At 37.1% G+C, this 23,172-nt stretch overlaps 1 protein-coding gene across 1 annotated transcript; it reads left to right on the top strand.

Moving 5' to 3' along the window:
* Positions 1-696: 696 nt before the first annotated feature.
* Positions 697-22,776, top strand: CTR9 (CTR9 component of Paf1/RNA polymerase II complex). The gene is made up of 25 exons (XM_076343983.1): positions 697-826; positions 3,027-3,125; positions 3,723-3,962; positions 4,461-4,578; positions 5,234-5,323; positions 6,647-6,795; positions 9,337-9,444; positions 9,897-10,004; positions 10,121-10,357; positions 11,139-11,228; positions 11,326-11,454; positions 11,557-11,740; positions 12,746-12,834; positions 13,099-13,284; positions 13,465-13,552; positions 13,799-13,947; positions 15,992-16,108; positions 16,286-16,431; positions 17,994-18,065; positions 19,193-19,328; positions 19,847-19,993; positions 20,418-20,575; positions 20,858-20,954; positions 21,307-21,419; positions 21,682-22,776. The coding sequence occupies exons 1-25, from the start codon at positions 782-784 to the stop codon at positions 22,088-22,090; spliced, it is 3,504 nt and encodes a 1,167-aa protein (XP_076200098.1). The 5' UTR covers positions 697-781; the 3' UTR covers positions 22,091-22,776.
* Positions 22,777-23,172: the final 396 nt, after the last annotated feature.

Below are 23,172 nucleotides of genomic sequence, written 5' to 3'. Positions count from 1 at the left end.
AAGCTAGTCAGATAATATGTATTTGGATTTACACATTGTTTTTCCACAAAGATAGGGAAAATCCACACATTTTAATGTGTTTGGTTGGAAATGTTTAGCGATTTTAAAATGACATGAGGGGAGGCATAGCCTGAGGGAGTCATGGTCTCAAGACCAGAGCGCAACCAGGTGCAAACCTATTCAATTTATCAGTGTGTGCACGTGTAAATACACAGCATTATCTCTTGGTATTCTATATATATTTCCATAGGTAAGTATGTGATAGATATGTATAAATTAGCGGGACTAATACCTGCCTGCAAGTCCCCCGTAAGCCCTCGCTCTGTCCTAAGGAGACTGCTCACGTTTTAAAAGGCCACCACACGGAAGATCGCTGTGAGCAGCCGCACGGGAGGTCACACAGCGCAACGCGTAGTGCTCCAACCTGGGGCGGGGATGGGGCTGGCGGCTCCGGCCGCCCGCCCAGCTTCCCGGCCCCGGTGCCCCGGCCCGCCGGTGCCTCGCCGCTCGCTGAGGGGCGCCCGCGAGGCCGCCGTTGCCGCAGCAACAGGGCCGCGCGCGCCCGGCCTCGAAACCCTCCCTCCTCCTCACGCACGGGCGCGAGGCGGCCCTCGAGGCTCCTGCGTCGCTGCGATTGGCTCGTTGCTCCTCGGGGGCGGAGCCAGCCCGCCTCCTCCGCCCTTTGCCCGAGCACGTCCGGGTCAGTCGGTGTTTGTGAAGGGAAGTGCGCGCGCGGCGGCCGTTGCCTGCTCGCGGCTCGGCGGACAGTCGTGTCGCCATCATGTCGCGGGGGTCTATTGAGATCCCTCTCCGGGACACCGATGAGGCGAGTCGGGGGCTGGGAGGCGGCGGCGCGGCCTGGTTCCGGGGAGGAGGAGGCGGAGGAGGAAGGAAGGAAGGAAGGAGTGCGCTATATGATGCGCTCCGGGGCGCGGGCGTTTGTCGCTTCCTCTCGTAATTTTGTCCCGGGCTCGAGGGGCAGTGTCGCTCCCTTCCTTGAGCGGAATGAGTTATTGGGATTACAGGTGTATCGCTTTGCGGAAAGAAACCCAAACCTACCTTCGCCGGTGCCCGTCGGTGAACGGTGTCTGCCCTCTGCTAGCTGTAACCTCCCTGTCCTTGCCTAGTGGCTTGCTGGTGAAGGAGAGCCGCTGGGAACAGTCAAGCAGTCTGCCCGGGGCCCTTCGGTACCACACGTCTGTGAAGGGGCAGCCTTTTCTCCCACAATATACGCTTCAAACATATGCAGCCCTCAGGAGTGAAGACCCCGTTGGGAACAGTATCTAATGTTTAGTTTGTGCTTGTGTATGGTGGCCTTGTCTAGCTAAATTCTCTCCTTAGTTCGTTAGACACTGATTTTTCTGGCTGTGCTGATTTGTAAGCAGCATACATGTTCCTAAATCAATCAGCATATAGACACAGGTAGGACAGTTGGTCCACTCTGTAAAGTTATTTCAGTGGGGGTTTAGAAATTTATTTAACTTTTCTCTATTTAAGGTAGGCTGTCACAAGCCAAGGTTAAAAAGATTTAAGAGAAGTATTTGGAAATTTACAGGGAATTGTAAAGTTTGAAGTTAAATCATTCCGTAGCGGGTACTAAATTAACACCTTAGCTAAATAAGGTACTGAAACATACCACTTACAGGTTGAAAAAAGCTTTTTGTGAACATGTGTGTCCACACTAACAAATTGCCATACAACTACCATTGTATTTTTAAGTCTCGCAAAGGTACTTTGGTCTCTGTAGGAGAGGGCATTTTTCTCTGTGACAGAAATTTCTGTTTGAGGTGTCAACATGAATAGTTGATCTTGGTGCTGCTGTTGAAGTTATGGCTACGATGACTTGGATCCTGAAGTTCAGAATTAATCACGAAGGATTGCTATAAAACTTTGGTTTTTTACTGCCTTTTTTTATTTCCATATTTATTTGCTTTGTTGGTAATATCTATTTCTTATTAATAATTATTTTAATTTGTAGATGAGTGTTGCCCAAATTTAAAAACATTATTATCTGTCAAACAGGAGGTACTGTGCAAGACAAACTCAAACTAAAAATAACAAATTAATCTTAATTAATTAATTAATTACAAATTAATCTAAAAATAGAAATATTTCCGCTGGTGCTCTCATAAGTTTTGCATAATCAAAACTGTAAGTCCTTATAAACTGGATGGCTCTAATCCAGTCTTGGGGGAAAGAGTCCCTGCATTGGTAGTCAGGGTACAAGCCTGGGTACAACTGCACCCCTTCCTTGCTGTAAAATTAAGTTGTAATGTAGATGACTAATAATAAAGGCAATGTGACTGAGTAGCAAGTGAACTATCAGGCAGTTAAAATGTGTTCCCAAACGCCCCACCTCGGGAATACCTGTTCCTTTTTCCTCATTTTCCATATCAGAAGAGTAGATCAACACGGCAAAATAGTACTTGCAAAATAACGTGCACGTGGTGAAAAATTGTTGACGTCGTTTGCTCATGATGACTATGGTTGTTAATATTCAGAAATTTAGTCTGTTCTTTATAATGTTTGCCACTTCAACGATTTCTTAATTTTCTTGGGCATAAAGATGACTTTACAAAATTTCAGGGCTCTGAGATAAGTCTGAGGTATCGATTCTCTGACATCTGATTACTTGGAAGATTTTGACTGTACCCTAGATCTTTGTATTACCTGTAGGAAAAGTTTTACAAACTCAGCAGTGTACAGTCGAGTTGGTTATTAGCTGAACTGTAAAAATTCTGAGCCTGAAGTCTATGATGAAAGAAGTTGAATTAGCATCTCTGTCTGTTCTCCCTGACTAGTATCCCAAACATTGGGCTGTCTTTTCCCTGATATTTGTGAGAGAGCATCACTTTTGTCTTGTACAGAATAAAATACATCATCACTTCTTTCTTTGTCCATAACCTTGTTTAAACATGAAGAATTATTTATGTTTTGTGCTCTGAAATGTCCAGCTTGCTTTGAGCTCAATGATGGATAACATTGCTAATGTTTTGTGAAAGAAAATCTGTATTGTTTGTTTCTAGGTTATTGAGCTTGACTTCGATCAGTTACCTGAGGGTGATGAAGTTATAAGTATACTGAAACAGGAACACACTCAACTGCACATATGGATTGCCTTAGCGGTTTGTATATATACAAGTTGTATATTTAAATATTCTATTCAGATAATCGTATAATAATTTCCACTTCCTTACTTTTATGAGTAGGGATAACTGAATTCTGAACAGGAACTTAATTGGGTTATTCAGTCACTGATTCTAGGCCAGATATTTCTGATTTGACATACACATATTAAGATTTTAACTTAATCTTTTTTCATGAAATAATGCTGCTTGAGGCCTGCTTACTAAGTTGTTTTTTTTTTTTTCTCAGTCCATAGTTTTTCTGTTTTGTGCCTTTGATTATGCACTTCATAAAAAAGGAGGGGGCAGTATCTATACTATGGAAAGTATGGTGAAATGTGCAAAAAGTCAAAGAAGTTCAGAGGCAAAATGGTTGATTCTTCACTTAAAAATAGCTGTAAGACTTGTGTTTTAATGTAAAAATACTAAGTTGGGTTGATGATAGAAAAATATTTGGTGATATCGGAATGCCTTTGATTATCCCTACATTTATCCCTATGTTATGGAAAAAGAATCTGTGTGACACCTGAAGTATCAGTTTCATATGTTACTTACTCACTGGGGAAGTATTGTCTATTAAAACTGTACGTTTTGTAGCTGGAATACTACAAACAAGGAAAAACAGAAGACTTTGTGAAGCTGTTGGAAGCTGCACGCATAGATGGTAACTTGGACTATAGAGACCATGAAAAAGATCAGATGACGTGTCTGGATACTCTGGCAGCATACTATGTACAGCAGGCTCGAAAGGAGAAGAACAAAGATAACAAGAAGGAGCTCATTACGCAAGCTACCTTGTTGTATACTATGGCTGACAAAATTATCATGTATGATCAGGTAAAAACAAAATCTGTTTAAAAATCCATATTTGTAAATTATTTAATGATTCTTATTTTTTGGCTTACTTTCAACATATGTTTTCTGTGTGAATTCAAAAAGTGATTCTCAAGAAAAGTGTTGATTCACTAAAGGGAAGATAGAAACTGCTCAGGGTTTAAAGACTGTTAGTGTAGTACATGTAAGTATAACAACTAAGTTTCTGAAATGTGTGTGGTGCCACTAGGAATAACTATCTCTAGCTTGGGACACCTGATCATTCTATGTCAGTCAACTTTTGGGGGTTGGGAAGGAAGGATTGGTTGTTACTCTCTTGCTTGATAATACATGAGCTTTAGACGTGGATGTTGAAGACCCTTTTTGACTTTTTTTCGTCCTGATGTAAGAGAAATAAATTAATCATAGAAAGCATTATAGTATAGCCAGTTAGTCTTTCACCTAGTCTAATCTTCACGTTTTACAAAGATAAATGTAGTGGAAATTTTTTTCCTTATCTAGAATCACTTGTTGGGAAGAGCCTGCTTTTGTCTGCTTGAAGGTGATAAGATGGACCAAGCTGATGCACAATTCCATTTTGTGCTCAACCAGTCTCCAAATAATATTCCTGCCCTTCTCGGTATGAGTTTATGGGTATTTGTGTAAAAACCTGGTCTCTCCAGTTGAGTTTTGGAATTAATTATGTGCTTAAGAAGAGGGTGCGTATGTGAGTAGAGAGAAAGAATGGGATAAAGAAGGGTGTGCTTTTGACCAGAAACACATGACAGAGATTACTTTAAACTTGGGAAGTATATGTAGGTGGAAAAGCTAGGAAAAAGTATAATGCTAGCTAGTAGCATCTTCTGAGGCCCGTGGGCATGTATCCAGTCCAACTACTTATATTTCCCTGATGATGCCAGTGAAGCTGTATACTCTGTCGAAGGTGAAGATACCAGTAGTGAGGGGTCAGCGTGCTGTAACACTTGTATTTTAATTTGTTCACTAATTAATCTAGTCTCAGCAAATGTCTTTCCTCTGGACCAGGAAGGAATTAAATTTCTGCAGAAAACCATGAAAATGTAAATTTGATGTGTTCCCATGTTTGATTTCTTTCATACATTTGCTGTCATCAAAGATAATAAAAGTTGTAGTTGTCTGAATTTTCTGTTAGTTTTTAATTGTAGCTTTTGAAAAATCAGCACAGCACAAGTTTACCAAATAATACTTATAAGCTTCTGATGTATAACTGCTTTGTTTATATTTCTGATTTATTTGTAACTGGTATGTTATAACAGGTAAAGCGTGCATTTCTTTCAACAAGAAAGATTATAGAGGAGCCCTTGCCTACTACAAGAAAGCATTGCGTACCAATCCAGGTTGCCCAGGTAAGACAGAAAGTATTTGCTAGTGGAATTATTTGCTGTGCTTGCAGACTAACTCAAGTTTTCCTAATTCAAATACCTAAGGGCTTCTTTGTGATCTATATCTGTCAAAAAACCCCCTCCATCCCTCATTATAGAGTTTAGGTGTTTGTTGACTTGAAGTGTTCCTTAATTGTTAGAGAAGGAAATCATGTTTAGGAAAATACTTTTCATTTTTTCTAATTATTACCTTTTAAAAAGCTATTAGAAAATGAGAAGTTTCATGTAAGAGAAGCTAAAATTGTATGGGGAGGGGGGGAAACTGTTAGACTGTTGCAGAGCCTATCTGTGAGCTTTTGGAATAAGGGTTAAGAAAATGATGTATTAGCATTAATAATGAAACAAGACACAAAATGTAAAATTCTACCTATAATCCGTGATGTGAGTTTTCCTGGTGTTATATGATTTTCTTAATGCGAAAATCTGGGAAAGCTATCAGTAACAGCTGTAAAAGCGATGCATGTGATTTAGAAATACTAGTTCAGGGTATTTGCATTAGGATCATAAATACTCTAAAGTCTCTTGAGAGATGTGGTATACTTTGCTATAACCTATCTGAAAAAGAATTTATTACAAAAAGTTGATGTGTATTCTGTAGTCTGGTTTAGCATAAGAATCATTGCTGCAAAAGTGGGTTTAGAAATGCAAGCCTTACTTTTAAACAAACATCTTTCATTCACTCCCCTTTTTCACACAGACAGATTTGAAATTGCTGTATATAAATGGCTCTGTATGCCTAGTTCAGGCAGTCTGAAAGGGCAATATGATGTGAATTCTCTGTATTGGCTCATTTGTACATGATCATGGAAGTTAGGGGATGATAAACAGCATTTTGTCAGCAGTGAATCAGTTGATCATTTGAGGAGAAATGCCTAGCTAACTTGTTCATTCATCTGTTTTCTGAAGGCCTACTAGTCTCAGGTGAACGTACGCTGCTTAAGAAATTTCCAGCCCTTCCATCTGGCAATTTTAATGCCTTGCTCTATTTTTTTAATACATTTCCATAAAAGTAATTTTTTATTTGTCTAGTATCAGAGTGTTTTGGAGATACAGACCAATGTTCTGGGGTGTATGAAGAAATAAAGTCTTACTAATCTGTTAAAGTTAGTTTTGCTGCCAAGTGTGGGAGGCTGCCTTTAAAAACAGCAAATCATTAGATGGCTTAGAGGTTTTAAAGAAATACTAAAAATACTGCTTTCACGTTAATTGATGTCCAGAATGTTAAAAAAAAAAAAAAAGTCAAAGTTGAAATTTTGGGATTCTGAATGGTGTCATCTTGTTCTCTAGCTGAGGTTCGATTAGGTATGGGCCACTGCTTTGTGAAACTGAACAAGTTGGAAAAAGCTCGGTTAGCGTTCAGCAGGGCTCTGGAGCTAAATTCAAAATGCGTAGGGGCTTTGGTTGGACTGGCTGTTCTGGAACTCAATAATAAAGAGGTGAGTCTGACTTAACAAGAATGCATATGCAGTTTACTGTTTTTCTTGTCTGAAAAAGCAAACTTTATCTTTTGAAATGTAGTCCAGTTTTTAAAAGGGGTAATAACTTCTGTGGTTAAATCATTTTAAGTTTGTGTCACTATTGAATGATGTTCTAGAGATGTACTTGTGATGCGAGCAGCACGTTCTGAATAACTTTCTTCTGTTGCTAAAAATCAGAGGTACAGAAAAACAGTGCTAGGTTAACTATTTTAAATAAAATAATAAAAATCTGTGGTGAGATGTGTGAATGCATGTCCAATCACTTAAAAAAACCAGAAGTGCTGATTTCAAAATCTTATTTTAATGAGCAATAGTTATAATATGTATAATAGCCAGCCTTATTTAGTTATTTGTGACTCTGTGAAGGTTAACTAAATCAGTGTGTACTCAGGATGCTCCAAAAGTCCTCAAATACATGGAGACCTCACTTGTGATGGCAGCTCTATTCCAGAGCATCAGGAATCTTTTTTGAAAGAGCATCATGCTAACAGGAAGGTCAAGGTAAAAGACACAGTCCCAGGAGATGAGTCCTTGGCTTTGAGGAACATAAGCTTTCAGACAAGTGTTGAAGTTGTATTCAGACTTCCTTGGCATGCATGCCACATGGTAAACCAAAGAGTAGGCAAGAACAAATTTTAACTAGGCTGATGAAACTATGATAAAGTGGTGATACTACCTCTCTAGATGTTTTATCACTAGAAAAATACATATGCTTATATAGCTTAATTGGGATCATGAGATCTGACATGGTTAATCTATACTAAGGAAGTTATCAGTGGAGGATGGGACCTTTAAGTGTTTAAAAAAAAAAAGAAAAAATTCTTACATAATTGTATGTTGCTAAAATTTAGTGTTATGCTATCTGTAGAACATGTAGCTCCCTAGAAAGATCTTCTGTTGGCACAGAATGTCTGAAAATGACTTAGTTTTACTATGTCATGGGGGAAAAAAAAAAACTGTTAAGACTTCCATGAAGAATTCCAAAAAGTGTAGGCACAAGAACTTTCTTTCCTAAAACTACAGAGACAACCAAAAATATTCTAAAATCAAATTTTAATAAATAATTCAATGGGTGAGAAACTAATGAAATTTGGTATCTTTTTTTTTTTTTCCTGAAGGTCTTTTGACTAGAGTCAAGGGATGAGCCCACTCACGCTAAGCTTCAAAAAGCTGTGATTAAAAGCTGACCCGCTCAAATATGTTTTTTGTTCTTTGTAAGAAATGTATCATCTGTGCTTTACTTCAAACTGTTTTCACAACTTGCACTGCAAAGTTAGTAGTATAACATTGAAGAGTTGACATGGGGGAGGGAGAACACTTTCTCTGGGGAAAAGATTCTCTCTGAGCTGCAAACTAGTAGTTGACATCTTTTCTGTGCTTAGATATTTCTGTGCTTAGATATTTTTCCCTCCTTGAAGGTGTTATGGTGTCAAATCAGGGTTGAGATTACACTCTGGTCTCATTGAGGTCCGTCTTATCTCTGGTTTTCTTTAATGAAAGTGCTTAGGAGCTTTGAGACCTCTAACCATTTACTGGATTTGACTGAAATTGGAGAACTTGGACATACACATGATGTGATTTATAAAACCTCTTTGCCTTTGAAAATTAAACCAAGAATGATTCAATATCTCCTAATCAAGGTATATTGTTATACTAGGTTTGGAAAGATAGTGCCTTTTCAAACTGAAATTATGTTTTCTAGCTGCCTATTGGACTTCATCTTATGTCTCAACCTCTTAAAACCTAATCTGTTCAATAAGATAGCTTTCTGCTGATAATAATTGCAAAGTAAAGCACAGATGTTACATGATAATATTTTTGGTCTTTCTGTTCAGAAATAAATACAGATTTAAGTTGATGTGCTTGTGATATAAATCTCATGGGTGTCCCAAATAAATAGATATTATTTATCAGTTATGGATTTGAAATTGTGGGTAAGTTACATTTGTACCCATGGAAAGCTTTCTTTAAACTGTAAAGTTTCTTTAGAAAAGAGTATGTTGATATAATGATATCCCTGTGTAAACACAGCAAACTTCTACTTTTTTTTAAATTAGAACTTAAGTTCTAGTAGCTCTTAATTCAACATCTGAAGTTCTTGTTTAGAATTTGAACATGAGAATATTTTCATTTTGCTTTTGAACAAATTGTGTAAAAGGTTGAAACCTAAACCAAACAGGAACTGGGGACACTGAACAATAGAAGGAAGGCTATCAGGGTGTGAGTGTGAAATGTCAAAGGACACCAAGTCTAAGTATTTTTTTTTTTTTTTCCTTAGCAAGCCCTGCTCTGCTTTCTTCCATCCCTGTGTGATGGCTTCATTTTCCATCTGTATGCTGTAGGGAGAAAAGCTAGTAGCTGAATTTACTTTTTTCTGTGAGCCCAGCAAGGATTTTGTCAGAGTTCCTGCAGCAGCCTAGACTGAAGAATAGTTTTGAAGATGTTAATAAGATAAACAGCTATTGAGATGCTGCTGATACCTGTCAATGTTTCATTTAGGCTGATTCCATCAAGAATGGTGTTCAACTCCTCTCTAGGGCTTACACAATTGATCCCAGTAATCCAATGGTGTTGAATCACTTGGCTAATCACTTCTTCTTCAAGAAGGTAAGAGGTCTGTGGAATTTTACAGTTAAATACTTGATAACCTCTGAACAGCAAGGGTTCCGGTCTTAGATTCAATCTCATTTCATCAGGCTAAGTGGTGCCTAATATGAAACTGTTAATCTAGATGGACAAGTGTAAAGTTTTTGACTTAAATTTTGTATAAACTTTTCTCAAGAAAGCCAAGAAAAGATATGCTTATTTCTTAAGTCAAGGTCACCTTTGTGTCCTGAAGGGTTGGTTTGGGTTTTTTTTTTCCTCTCCCCTTCTTCCAAGCTTTAAAATATGAAATAGAGAAAAGAACAGTAACCACTAAAACTAAATCTGTTATTAATTTAGTCAGTGCTATGACTTAAGCTTTCTTGCATTTGCCAGCTGTCCTTGTTTACATAATAAATCACTTGATCATTAATAAAGTGAAGGCTTCCAAATTTCATTTAACTTCTCTTTTTCAGGACTATGGTAAAGTACAACACTTGGCTCTTCATGCTTTCCATAATACAGAAGTTGAAGCAATGCAGGCAGAGAGTTGTTATCAGCTGGCTAGATCTTTTCATGTACAGGTAGGACAGTTTTTAAAAGCCCCCTTTGAGATTACACTTAATCTGTGTTATAAAAGTTTATACAAAGCTTACCTGTGAAAACACTACCTGCTCTTTATTTACTTCTTTGTAATTAGGAAGATTATGATCAAGCTTTCCAGTATTATTACCAGGCCACTCAGTTTGCCTCATCTTCTTTTGTACTTCCATTTTTTGGATTGGGTCAAATGTACATTTATCGAGGGGACAAAGAGAATGCATCACAATGCTTTGAAAAAGTTTTGAAAGCCTATCCTAACAATTATGAGACTATGAAAATCCTTGGATCTCTTTATGCGGCTTCAGAAGACCAGGAGAAACGGGATATTGCAAAGGTGAGTTTTGCCTCTGCCAGTGTCATACTTTTACATACAAGAGTAGAACTTGAAAATCAGACTTGAAATCAGGCTGTACCTTAAGGTGCATAAAACTCAGGGTTACTTGGCTGTAGGTTTAGAATATTTAATATTGGCTGTCATGAGAGATCCTCCTAACTCTGTAGAGTCACAACTCCTGGACAGAACTGAGAGACTCCTACTGGGCTCTGGCTAAAACAAGTCCAGGAACTTAGAGGAGCCCCAGCCTCAGATTTATGTTTGGTACTATGAAAAGGGCAGAATTCTTCCCATATATGTTAAAATTCTCTGAAGATGGCAAGTTAGCAAATGATTTCCTGAAGACAGCAAGTTAGCTAGTGATTTCCAGAAAACACTTGTCTTAGCCTATGTAGAAGGACAATGTTATGTTTTTGGTTTTGGTTTTTTTTAATGAAAGACTTTTAAAATCTGATGTTGGGTAAAAAAAATGCAAAAAATGTTAGACGTCACTTTTCTAGCTTCTCCTGTTAGTGTAATAGTTTCTGCTTCTCTAAGACTTTAAGCCGGTGTTGCATTCTACAGAAAAATAAGATAATGAAGGAAGGAAACTAATGCAATTTTTTCTTGTGACCAAGTTGTGCAGATGTTTAGGATGTTTTCTTTTGCATTATGGTGTATCTTTCTAGTGTTAAGGTTAATACCTTCACTCTTTCTTTCGTTTTTGTTTTGTTTTTTTTTTAATTTTTAAAACAGCGTGTGTGTCCACAAAGAGGCATAATTATTTTCTGCTGTTTTTCAGGGACATCTGAAGAAAGTCACAGAACAATATCCTGATGATGTAGAGGCATGGATTGAGCTAGCCCAAATTCTAGAACAGACTGATATACAGGTATTATTAATACATACTTGATGAATTATGTGTGTGCTTTTCATAAGAGCGCATAGAGCTCATTCTCTTATTTTTCATCCACTTTTTCTTTGTAAAGGGTGCACTGTCAGCCTATGGTACAGCCACACGCATTCTGCAAGAGAAAGTACAGGCTGATGTGCCACCAGAGATTTTGAATAATGTGGGCGCTCTGCACTTCAGGCTGGGAAACCTAGGAGAAGCAAAAGTATGTAATTACTCAGTTTGAATTGAGTTTCTTGCTCACCCAGTTGTTTTCCTTTAAGAATATTCTGGAGTGCTTTATTCCTTTTTTCTTTTTATACTTTAGAAATATTTTTTGGCATCACTGGATCGTGCAAAAGCAGAAGCTGAACATGATGAGCATTATTACAATGCTATCTCTGTAACAACGTCCTATAACCTTGCCAGACTATATGAGGCGATGTGTGAATTTCATGAAGCGGAAAAGCTGTACAAAAACATTTTAAGAGAACATCCTAATTACGTTGATTGTAAGAAACATTTGGTATTTTAGTTCCACAGTCCTCCTTATAATACCAAAAATCTTCCCATTACAGTGTCTGCCGGTCTCCTTATATCTGTCTTCACGTCTTTTCATAGTAGTTCTGGGGCCTGCTTACATACCTGCTATTTTCCCTTTTTTTTTTTTTAAGGCCTGCATCATCCTTATAGTCCAATCTCCAGCTTTAAGCCTTCTAATTATTGGTAAATCATAGTGTACTCCAAAAACCCAGCAAAATTAGCTTATCTAGACTTGCATGCCTTTGCTCACTTGCTCCCCACTCCCACCAAAGTCTTAGCACCTCAGTGCTCAGGTGCAGTCAAGGCCATCCACTTGATATGCCCAGGCTCTGCAACTCTACCTATGTCGGTGGAAATAGAGACCCTTTGGGAGAATCACTTTATCTTGGATCTTGGCCTTCCTCGAGGGAAGAAGGGCTGTTGAGGGTGTTAACACAGCTTCTGTGGCACATCCTGTTTTTTCTCCTTACTCTGCTCTTCCTCTTGCCCCCAGGTAGCCGACCTGTGATACTTGCTGCGAAGGCGAGGTGGTAGCCCTGTAGCAAGCTGCAGCACACAGCATGCCCCAGCCTAATCTATAGCCTTTTCCCTGCTTGTTGTCCATTGTCACCTGCTAACTGATACTCTTCCCAAAGCTTGCGGAGACGGGAGAGCTGTTTGAAGTGGAGGGAGGAGAATTATGTACCTGATGTATCCTTCTTTCTTTGAGGTTTCTCAATCATTTTTAACGTATGAAACCAATTAAAAACATTTACATTACTTCAACTGTTAGAAATCTGCAATTTCTGTATCACCATTGTGGAACACATGCTGTTTCTCATTGTGAATAGAATATGAAAGGTGTCTTAATGTTTGCTGTCCTTAGCAGATCAAGAAAAAGATTGCTTTTGAAATTCATGCATGGCCGATATTTTCTTTGAGATGACTTTAACCTGTTTCCTGATTTTTATTTTATTTTCTATTTTTATTTTTAGGCTACTTGCGCTTGGGAGCAATGGCTAGGGATAAAGGAAATTTTTATGAGGCTTCTGATTGGTTTAAAGAAGCACTTCAGATAAATCAGGTTTGTAACCCTTTACGTGTTTAAAGTTAAAGCACTTGAAATACTAACAACTTAAAAATTTATTTTCCTTTGTTGCATTTTTATTTTGTTTGTTCACGTAAACTAGAGGAAGAAGAGACAACTACTGTAATCTGCTCTCTGTGTGTTTTGTTTGGGTTTTTTTAATATGGAATTCTATTTAAGAAAAATAGCATTTTATACTTGAAAAAGTAACCTTGCAAGGGAAAACGATGCTTTTGCAACTTACAGTGAATTTTTATTTAGGACCATCCGGATGCTTGGTCTCTGATTGGCAATCTTCATTTGGCTAAACAAGAGTGGGGTCCAGGACAGAAGAAATTTGAAAGAATATTGAAACAGCCCTCCACACAAAATGATACTTATTCCATGTTGGCTCTTGGCAATGTCTGGTTGCAGACTCTACATCAACCCACAAGAGACAGAGAAAAGGTAATGGGCGTCTGTCTGCCCTGTGTGTGGTTTTATTTATTTAATTTTTGTATGCTCTTAGCTACTTAGAGCCTTTTCTTGATGCCTGTTTGGCACCTTATAGTCCATAAAACTTCTGGGTAGATCTTTTAATAGCCCATTATAGAAATGAGTGATCGATTGGGATACTTCTTTCTGCAGGAGAAGCGTCATCAAGACCGTGCATTAGCGATCTACAAGCAAGTACTCAGAAATGATCCAAAGAATTTGTATGCTGCTAATGGCATAGGTGAATATTAGACTAATTTTCCTTCAGAGGTGATGAAATTCTTGCTTCATGCTTTAATATAGAATTGTTTTTGCAGGGCCTGAACTGCTATGTAGTGGAGCACAGGAAAGAATAGCTTTCATATGGCAGCTATGTCACTTAGTTTTTAATGGGGAACTTTATTCAGGCAATATTTTGTTTTCTTTGGTAGGAGTACATAGTACATGAATCTGGAAGCTTACACTGTACATATTACTTTCCCCCTAGGAGCTGTCTTGGCACATAAAGGATACTTCCGTGAAGCTCGTGATGTTTTTGCCCAAGTGAGAGAGGCAACAGCAGATATCAGTGATGTGTGGCTGAATTTGGCACATATCTACGTAGAACAGAAACAGTACATCAGTGCTGTGCAGATGGTAACATCTCTAAGTTGAATTACATAATATGTTGGGTTAGACTTCTGGATGTTTCTCTGCTGTCATAGCAGCTGTGCAAGTTTCTGAATAATGTTTTAACAAGTTATAGGTCTATTTCTGGCATGCTGTTGGCTGTCAAGTCTAGATTTAAAAACAAACTGCCAAATGTGGGTAAGGGGTAACAAAGACTTTGTACTTTGGTACAAAGTGTACCAACTTGTACACTTTTTTTTGGTAGCAGAGTTAAAACATAATTGGGTTGGAATTTTGGTCTCGGAATTAATTTTTAGTCAGGTTTCAGTGTAGTTACTGTATGTGATTTACATTCAGATGTTACTGAAGTAAGTAAATGCAATTTGCTGCTGGGATTTTTTTAATAGCAACACTTCCTATTTTTGTTCTTGCAAATGATTGCATAAATAACAATCAGAGCTGTCTGTAAAGCTGACTGTGCCATGATTTCTTTCACTGCAGTTAACATCACAAGGTAATTCATGTTGGAAGAAATCTGTTCATCCTGCTCAAGCAAGTTAACTTCCAAGTATCAACCTATTCTAACTAAATTGACTCAATTAGGTGATCAAAAGCATACAAGTAAGCTAAAAAAAAGCGTATGTTGGACAGGACAGAAGCTCAGAACTTGTTTCATTAAGATTGAGTCCACATTGAGGCTCAAAAATACTTAATTCAGACTGTCCTGAAGCTTTTTGTGGTGGTTATAAGGAAGAGATACTGGGCCTTTCTTACCTGATCAAGACCTCAGTAGTTACTATCTTCCAGTGAACTACTGTTAAATAGCTTTGGTAACATGACCAGATTCATTCTGTTGTATTTGAATAAGGTCTGTTGTCTTTTTAACACCTTGCCCTGTTTTTATTGACAAAAAGCCTAGTGAAAATCTAATTTTAGTGATTGTTTAAGCAGTGAATTACAGTGGGGAAACTGGGTATCGTTTTCACCTTTTGATTTGTCAGAAAAATATTGTACTCGTTTGCTAATATATTTAAGTAAAGCTGTTAGTAGAAATGCATTTATTTACCGAGGTGTTTTATTGTTCCCTGGGTTCTACTATGCAGTTGGTACAAGCCACAGTCTGCAATATGCGATATTGGACTCAAAGGGAGATGAATTGAATTTAATAGCCTAGCTTACTGCAGCCACAACAATTATTCTAGTGCGTTCTCTACCATAAAGCATACAAATCTGAGGCAGACTTAAGCTAAATACAAAATCTTTGACTTTAAAAGTGAGTGAAAATTGGGTGCTCACAACACAGTGCGATCCAAGAGTAGTGGCTTCAGGCATTACAGTTCAGGGCAGTTTCTGTATTTGAGCTGGAAATAAAAATTACTTTGTATTTCTTGTCATTTTGGAGATTTAGAAAGGGTGAATGATTCATTGAGAAAAGAGTACGTCAAACAAAAGGCACTCGTGACTGAAAAGGATACGTTTCATAACTGTTTGAAGCTTTAATTCTAGACCCACAAAACCTATAGCAACAAGTTGTCTTTTACACATAGAACAACTATATATCCCTTGGCATGCCAAGTTATTCAGCTAGGTGGACAGAGCAAATTTGACATGGAGTTATCTGAAAGGTGTGGATTTTTTTAACTAATTGCATCAGATATATGGAATTACTACATTAAATATATTTCAATTTGTAAAATATCTTGTATGAATAAAGAAAATAAATTCCCCCCCCTCATACTGTGGAGAATAATTGAGTGCTCTTAAAATGAGTCATGTTTGTTGGACTTTGTTACAATAGATGGTACTTGCAAAGTATTCTATTGTATTTTAAGACCTACAGAACCTCCTGGACTGCTGCCAGTTTCCAGAAAAATCGGGTACTTGCTGTGGAATAGCAGAAAGAATTTTCTGGTCAGTGAAAAGGAGGCATCACGTGGCACGACACACTTTTTTGAAAAACAAAAGGCATATTAACAGTAATGCTTTTTAGGAATAGAAACATTTGCTGGAGTTAGCTAACCAAAATAACTAACCATTGTCACCTCTTGATTTGATTTTTTTTCCATTTCAGTATGAAAACTGCCTCAGAAAGTTCTATAAGCATCAAAATACTGAAGTATTGTTATATTTGGCCCGGGCGCTCTTCAAATGTGGCAAATTACAGGAATGCAAACAAACTTTGTTAAAGGTACAAATATAAAGCATCATATATCACAGAAAAAAATTACTGTCAGTTGATGCATGTTTGTCTCTTTAAATTCAGTAGTCTGGAATTGAAATAATGGTGCTTATTCTCTGTATGTTGCTTCAGCATACCTGTGTATCATGTTGTAGCATATCTTAAAAACGTACTTTTTATTTACAGGCCAGGCATGTAGCACCAAGTGATACAGTCCTTATGTTTAACGTGGCTTTAGTGCTACAAAGACTAGCTACCTCTGTCCTGAAAGATGAAAAAAGCAATCTAAAGGAAGTGCTTAACGCTGTGAAAGAACTGGAGCTAGCCCACAGGTAAAGATGATGTTTCTAATCATTATAATCTATTTTGTTGTTCCCTTACAGGAAATTTGCAGTATAGGTCACAAATCTGGTTAGAAGAGCAATCATCTCCTATGAAACACTGTATGTAATGTTAGAGTTTCTAGTAGGAAAACAAAGATTGGGCCCGACAAAACTACTTATTCAGACTTTGCTCCAGAGCCAGTTTTGTTTGGCCAGGTGGCCAATATGTATTTCTCAAAGGGTTTTGTATTACTATGACCAAGATGCACTTCTTCCTGGAAGAGCATAGTTGAAAAAAAAGTTGAAAATTATTCTGAGTTTAATACTTTTTTTTGATGATTTCTTTGGAAACAACCTATAAGGCTCAAAAGCAAATCTGTTTATATTATATAAGCCTAGTTAACGACTGGTAGTCCTTGAAAACTAATTTTGCCCTCCTGTTGGCAAATAAAGCCTAAGCACTCTCATGGCTTAAGAACAGAAGCAGTTTCTTAAGTGCGTTTGAGATCTTTTAGTTCTCTTTTTAAAAAAAAAAAAAAAAATTCTGGGCAGAAAACAATGTGATTAATCTGATACAATCATCACCATCTTTGAACAGAAAGCTTTCAACAATTTATTCTGCTCCTAGGTATTGCTGGTGTAGCTGGTACTTGCTTTATGCATTCCTAGCTCTGCTGTTATGTTGAGGATAGATGTTGCCTTTCAGTAATTTTGTCAACAAGCCTTTAATAAAAGCAAGCATTTCACAATTCTAGTACTTTACATAATGCAAACTAAACATTCGAACACAAATTCTAACTTGAATTCAGTTAGAAGCTTGTTATTTATTGTCTTGAGAAAGTTGCATGAAAACCTTGTTTTGTACCCATTAACTAAAAATTCAGATGTCTATCACATTTTAGAAAATATTTTCCATAATCTAAAACTTAAGCAAAGAATTACTTTCTTCATATGCACGAGAACTTGAGTTCAGTCTAGCACAAAAACCTCATTTAAAATGTCTCTGATGGAATATGGGAAGAAACTGTGGCAACCGTGAAAAGTTAGAAAGTCGTTTTCCTTTAAATGAATCGGAGAAACTGTTTTCAAAACACTGATCATCATAGCTTACCCATCTACTTGAAGGTATGTTGTATTCACAAGGACCTGTCAACTAAGTTCAAGGAGGCTGTTTTGGAAGGATTTTTTAAAAAAAAAATGTTTTCCTTCCTTTTCTTATGCTGGTTTCAAGCACTTAAGCTGTGACAGATAAGGAATAAATCTACTGGGATCAGCAATGTCCTTATTGCTAGGAGCCAGTAAATGAAATCCTAGAACTCTTTAGAATTTTTGGGGGTTTTTGTTCTGCTCTAGAGTGGTTTTAGAATGTTTTAAATTTGGAGAACTCTGAATGTACTTTTATACTGTTGTATCAAAAGGGGCTGCATACAGAAAATTGGTGAGGTTTCCTCATCTGTTAAGTTTTATAGCATTGTAATTCAGGAGTAAATGCTTTGGTTTAGGGCAAAATTACAATAAATATTTAAGTAACGCTGTATTTGCTTAGGTTTGTTTGTTGGTTTTTCCTCCAGGTACTTCAGTTACTTGAGTAAAGTAGGTGATAAGATGAGATTTGACTTGGCACTTGCTGCTACGGAAGCCAGGTAAAAAAAACCAAACAAAAAAAACAACCAACCCAAACCACAAACAAATCCTTCATTCAGATACCAAGTGGAATACTTTTGTCTTGTTTTTTCATACTAAAACTGGATTCCAAAATTTCAACTGACAATTTCTTCGAACAGTAGAAATACAAGTGCAGGGTTACTCACTATTAATGTTTCATTCTTTTCCTGTCTTTGCTTTCTAATGCTTTTGTGTAGTCTAAAACTCTCAACATGTGGTGTCTGCCATTAGCTGGAGCCTGCAAAACTTTAGCTGTTTTAATGGCAAATTTTCCATCAATGAAGGTGCAATGACATTTATTTAAACATCTCTAGCTCTCACTGTTTTGACTTTAAATATAATAATCTAACAGGTTTGCTTTCATGGAGATTTTTTTTTGAGGTAGTTCATGGGTGAATAGCATGGGTCAGTTATTGAAACATGAAAAACTTTTGTTTTGCAGAGTCCAGTCTGCTTTAACTTTTGCTCAGGGTAATGAGTTTGTACACAAGCCTATTCAAATTAGTTTCCTTGTTATCTTGTTTCTTAGGTTTTCACTCAGTATGCCGTGTTTCATTTATTGCACATAAAACAGAAAGTTTTAATCTTAATATTAAAAGAAATGTCATTGTAACATTAGCTAAGAGAGTATTGAAAGCACCTTGCTTTAAAGTTTCATGAGGCCCAAACACTTTATGCAACCTTAACTCTTACACAATAGGGTTAAGAGAGAATTTCTACCTACTGTTCTGATTAGGTTTGCTAGCATGTTGTGATTAAATACAAGTTCTTATTAACCATACTTCTGAAGCTGCCCAAATTAATTGGGATGATTCCTTTTATGTTCATGTGGGGTTTTTTTGTCTATGAATTGGCTAAATTTTAAGTATGATGCAATATGTTCTGAAATTGTATATTGCAATTTAAAGATAAATTAGCTTACTAGAAAGTGCTTTAGTTTACTCAAAAATCTGTACTACTCTTCTATTGTGCTATTTCAAGTAGCTTTTTTTTTCTTTGTTGGTGATATGAATGTAGTCTTGTGATGTATGCCCTTTATAAAAGTGTTTCTTCTTGTAGTATGTGCCTGCCACCTTCCTTTACTTGAAAACATTGCATGTTACAGGCAATGCTCTGACTTACTGAGTCAAGCCCAGTATCATGTGGCTCGGGCACGCAAGCAGGATGAAGAAGAGAGGGAGCTGCGTGCAAAGCAAGAGCAAGAAAAAGAGCTGCTTCGCCAAAAACTACTTAAAGAACAGGTTTTATTCTGTTACATTCTGTATACTATATTTTTTAAAAAGCATACCTTATTTTTAAAAAGTATAGCTATCAACAATATATATGCCCCTGTTGCTCTGTGATGGTACCTGGTGTTACTGATAAAATGTCTAGTAGCTATTTTTCTTAGTTACAGTAAGTGCTAGCAGAAAATGTTACAGCTAACAGGTTATACTAATTCTTTCTTCCCCATAGCCTCAGAAATAGATTTTTGTTTTTATAATGAAATAAAATTGGTGCCCCAGAAGGTCTGCTATCAAATTTCTGTACTGACAGGCTGGATGAGGAAGCACTTGGTGCAACAGTTCTTTTGGACGTTTACTCTAACATAGGCTTGTAGAAAACTTTTTTCTTTTGCCACGTGGACCTTCTGCTACGACATAGACTGTCAAAAGTCAATTTTCCAGTTTCTTGTCAGCAAATAATGTATACACCTGCAATTATAATCACTGCGATGCTGCAAATACAATAGTAATGGTTAGTTTTCTCTCTGTTTCAGGAAGAAAAGCGCCTAAGAGAAAAAGAAGAACAGAAGAAACTTCTGGAACAAAGAGCTCAATATGTGGAGAAAACCAAGAATATTCTGATGTTCACTGGTGAAGTAGAAGGCTCAAAGGAGAAAAAACGTGGTGGTGGTGGAGGCAGGGTAGAACAGAATTTTTTTTTTTTATCTCCTTCATTTTCCCCTTTTGATATATGGTCTCTTGCAGTAGCACAGGTTTTTAATTTCAAGCTCCTAGGCTCCACTGAGTGAAATTGCACATGTTTAATACTCAAATGTAAAAATTGGAAGCTAATACTTAAAAGTTCCAAGCACAGTGGCATCACCAAAATCTGTTGTATTCAATTGTTAAAATAACAAGAAGATTGTTTTATTATGTGCAAATTTGGAATCAGTTTCTTAATGATATCAGTCTAGAGTTTATGGGAAAGTTGGCACAGGAAGGTCTGTATTTTTGTATCTTCGAAAATGTGTTCAGATAAAGTTTCTATTTTGAATTGTTTTCTGGTAGTTTTTTTAACTAGAAGGTCAATAATAAGCTATATTGTGGGGCTTTTATTTATTACAGCGTTCCAAAAAAGGAGCAGGGGAATTTGATGAGTTCGTCAACGATGACAGTGATGAAGATCTGCCCATGTCTAGAAAGAAAAAGAAGAGGAAGGGCAGTGGTAGTGAACAAGATGGGGAAGAGGAGGAGGGTGAGAGAAAGAAGAAGAAGAGGAGGAGGTAACTGATACTTTAATGTTAGACTTCCCTGAGAAATTGTATGGCTTTTAAGTATATTCTCATGCAGTCTTTCATAACGACTTAGAAAAGGAACTGTTGTTAAGAGGTCACATGATTAATTTTTATTTATGCATGCACACGTAAGACTTAAACAGCCATGCTGCAAAATAAGTATGAGTAACACTTGGATCAACTAGACATTTCTTGAGACTGATATTTTTGCATGTGTTGAGGTTTTTTGTGATGTTATGCTTTACATCATATAAAATGTTTCTTTTTAAGACCCCAGAAGGCAGATGAGGGGAGTGATGATGAAGAACATGAAAATGGTCCAAGACCAAAAAAACGACGTCCACCCAAAGCAGAGAAAAAGAAGGCTGTAAGTTAAACCCTGAATAACTGCATCACTTTCTATATATGCATTTGGACTTCAGCATTATCCTAGTCAAGAGAGATATATTAATGTTGAAAATTACAACAAAACTTCTTGTAGCAAACTGCCTTTGAGCTTATTTTTGTGCTCTTCCCCTGTTGCTATAGCTGCTTCAAGGATGAAAAGGAAATTCTAGATGGCTTCAGAAATAAAGTGATAGTAAAGGGAAAATTTTGATGTAATGACTTTAGAACAACTGTTAAAAGCATGTCTGGTTTTCTGAATATGTTTCTACGTTTGGGCATTATGCTTTAACCATCCACAGGAACAAGCAACCCTTTGTTTTTCCCCTATACAGCCCAAACCAGAACGTCTGCCTCCTTCAATGAAAGGAAAGATCAAATCAAAAGCCATCATTTCATCAAGTGATGATTCTTCTGATGAAGATAAACTCAAAATTGCTGATGATGGGTAAGAACCTTAATTAACTTTGTATGTACTAAAGTTTCAACATATGCTTTCAAGAGAAACTGCAGTGTTAATAATAATGAGATAATGCAAGATAATGAGAAGCCTTTCATTGTACTCACAACATCACTTTCCATTGGAAATTAATTCCACTCATTCTTCTTATTCTGATAACGCTAGCATTACTCAAATCCTGGTGTCTCATTTTATTTTTAAGCTAAGGATAGCATCTTTTAATACTGGATTTTTTTTCTTTTCCCTACAGACATGCTAGGAATAGCAACAGTGATTCAGATGATGGGGAACAGCAGCACAGTAAACGCATTGTTTCTGATAGTGATTCTGATAACAGAAACAAATCTGGTAGTGAGGCAGGTAGTCCGAGGAGGTCCAGTGTCCACCCATCTGAGGAAGATTCTGACAGTGACAGGTCGGCTAGAAAAAGGAGGCGGTCAGATTCGGAGCAGTCTGACAATGAGTCTGTACAGTCGGGGAGAAGTCGTTCCGGTGGTTCAGAAAATGAATCTCGCCCAGCTTCTCACAGTGCTGACTCAGACAGAGATTCTGAGAGAGGATCTGACAACGAGGGTTCTGGCAGAGGATCTGGTAATGAATCTGAACCAGAAGGATCCAACGATGAAGGGTCTGAAGGTGGTTCAGATGACAGTGATTAGATCTCAATTACAGACCATCTTTTTAAAATGTTCATGTAAATACATTTCAGTTATAGGGAAAATCCAATTTTTATATCTGAAAACTGTGATTTAAAAAAAACCTTAATGTTTTAGTAAACTGTTGTGAGACCTTCCTGTGATTCTTTCTATTAGCAACTAATGGATGTTTCTCTAAGTTGGCTTATGGTGTATTCTTAAATTGAAACTGCTGTAGGTGAAGAGCAGAATCCCTGTACTATAATCAGCACACCAAGGATGGAATGCATGTAAAAACTATGGAACATAAAATCTCTGTTTAAGTGGTTCCATTGTGGCTAAAACTGTGTGTTCTGTGCTTATACATGCATAGATGGATCTTAAAATCTTACCAAATGGAACAAAGAGCTGTGGATATTTATCTTTTTCCTCATTCTGAATAAAGGTCAGTAGGGAGGTTTTTCTTACTTTCTATTAAAGAATACATTTGCCATGATACAACTCCTTATGTTTCCAAGAGTTTGTTCTTTTGCTTCTGTTTTTGTGTTAAATCAGGTAAAAAGATGCAGATACTAAAGAAATTTTATAAAGTAACAATGCATATGTAGATGAAAAATTTAAATTGGCAGGTAAAAAAAAAAAATTTAGAAAACTCCATATTACTTGAGAAGGGTCAAGCTGCCAGTGTCACAATAAACTGTTCCTGCTTATTTGCTTGGAGTGATTTATTTTGCCCCCTTAAAGGTATAAGCAGAAAACCTGAAAATGTTAAATTTGACAAAGGAATGCGTTTTGAGGAAGTAGTCTTAACTTTATTTTAGCTTAAGTATATGGCTTCTGGAATTAAGTCCTTTCATATCATGTATTCAGGAACAACAATGAAAAATTGCTGTGTTGTAGACTAAAGTGAATCTCATTTCTCCCCGCAGTTCTGAAAAAATCAGTCTTTTGCAGTCCAAAAATTATTTTTTTCTAACTTTTTTCATAGGTCATGAAGTCCTATTTTAAGCATTTTCTAAGGGAAGATTATGTAGATCTGGATAGTGTATTACTACTGTTTTTAATAGACTGTATAGCCTAGACTACGTTGCTTTGTTTTTAGAAGG

The sequence above is a fragment of the Aptenodytes patagonicus genome, chromosome 7, assembly GCF_965638725.1.
Source record: "Aptenodytes patagonicus chromosome 7, bAptPat1.pri.cur, whole genome shotgun sequence".
Lineage (NCBI taxonomy): Eukaryota > Metazoa > Chordata > Aves > Sphenisciformes > Spheniscidae > Aptenodytes > Aptenodytes patagonicus.
This window is presented reverse-complemented; position numbering and strand designations above follow the sequence as displayed.

Bases quoted from the DNA above. Each gene is read 5' to 3' on its own strand.
- CTR9 (XM_076343983.1), top strand. From the start codon at position 782: ATGTCGCGGGGGTCTATTGAGATCCCTCTCCGGGACACCGATGAG. The intron at 11,229-11,325 runs GTATTATTAATA...TTCTTTGTAAAG, and splicing joins TAGAACAGACTGATATACAG to GGTGCACTGTCAGCCTATGG. The intron at 11,741-12,745 runs GTAAGAAACATT...TTTTATTTTTAG, and splicing joins ACATCCTAATTACGTTGATT to GCTACTTGCGCTTGGGAGCA.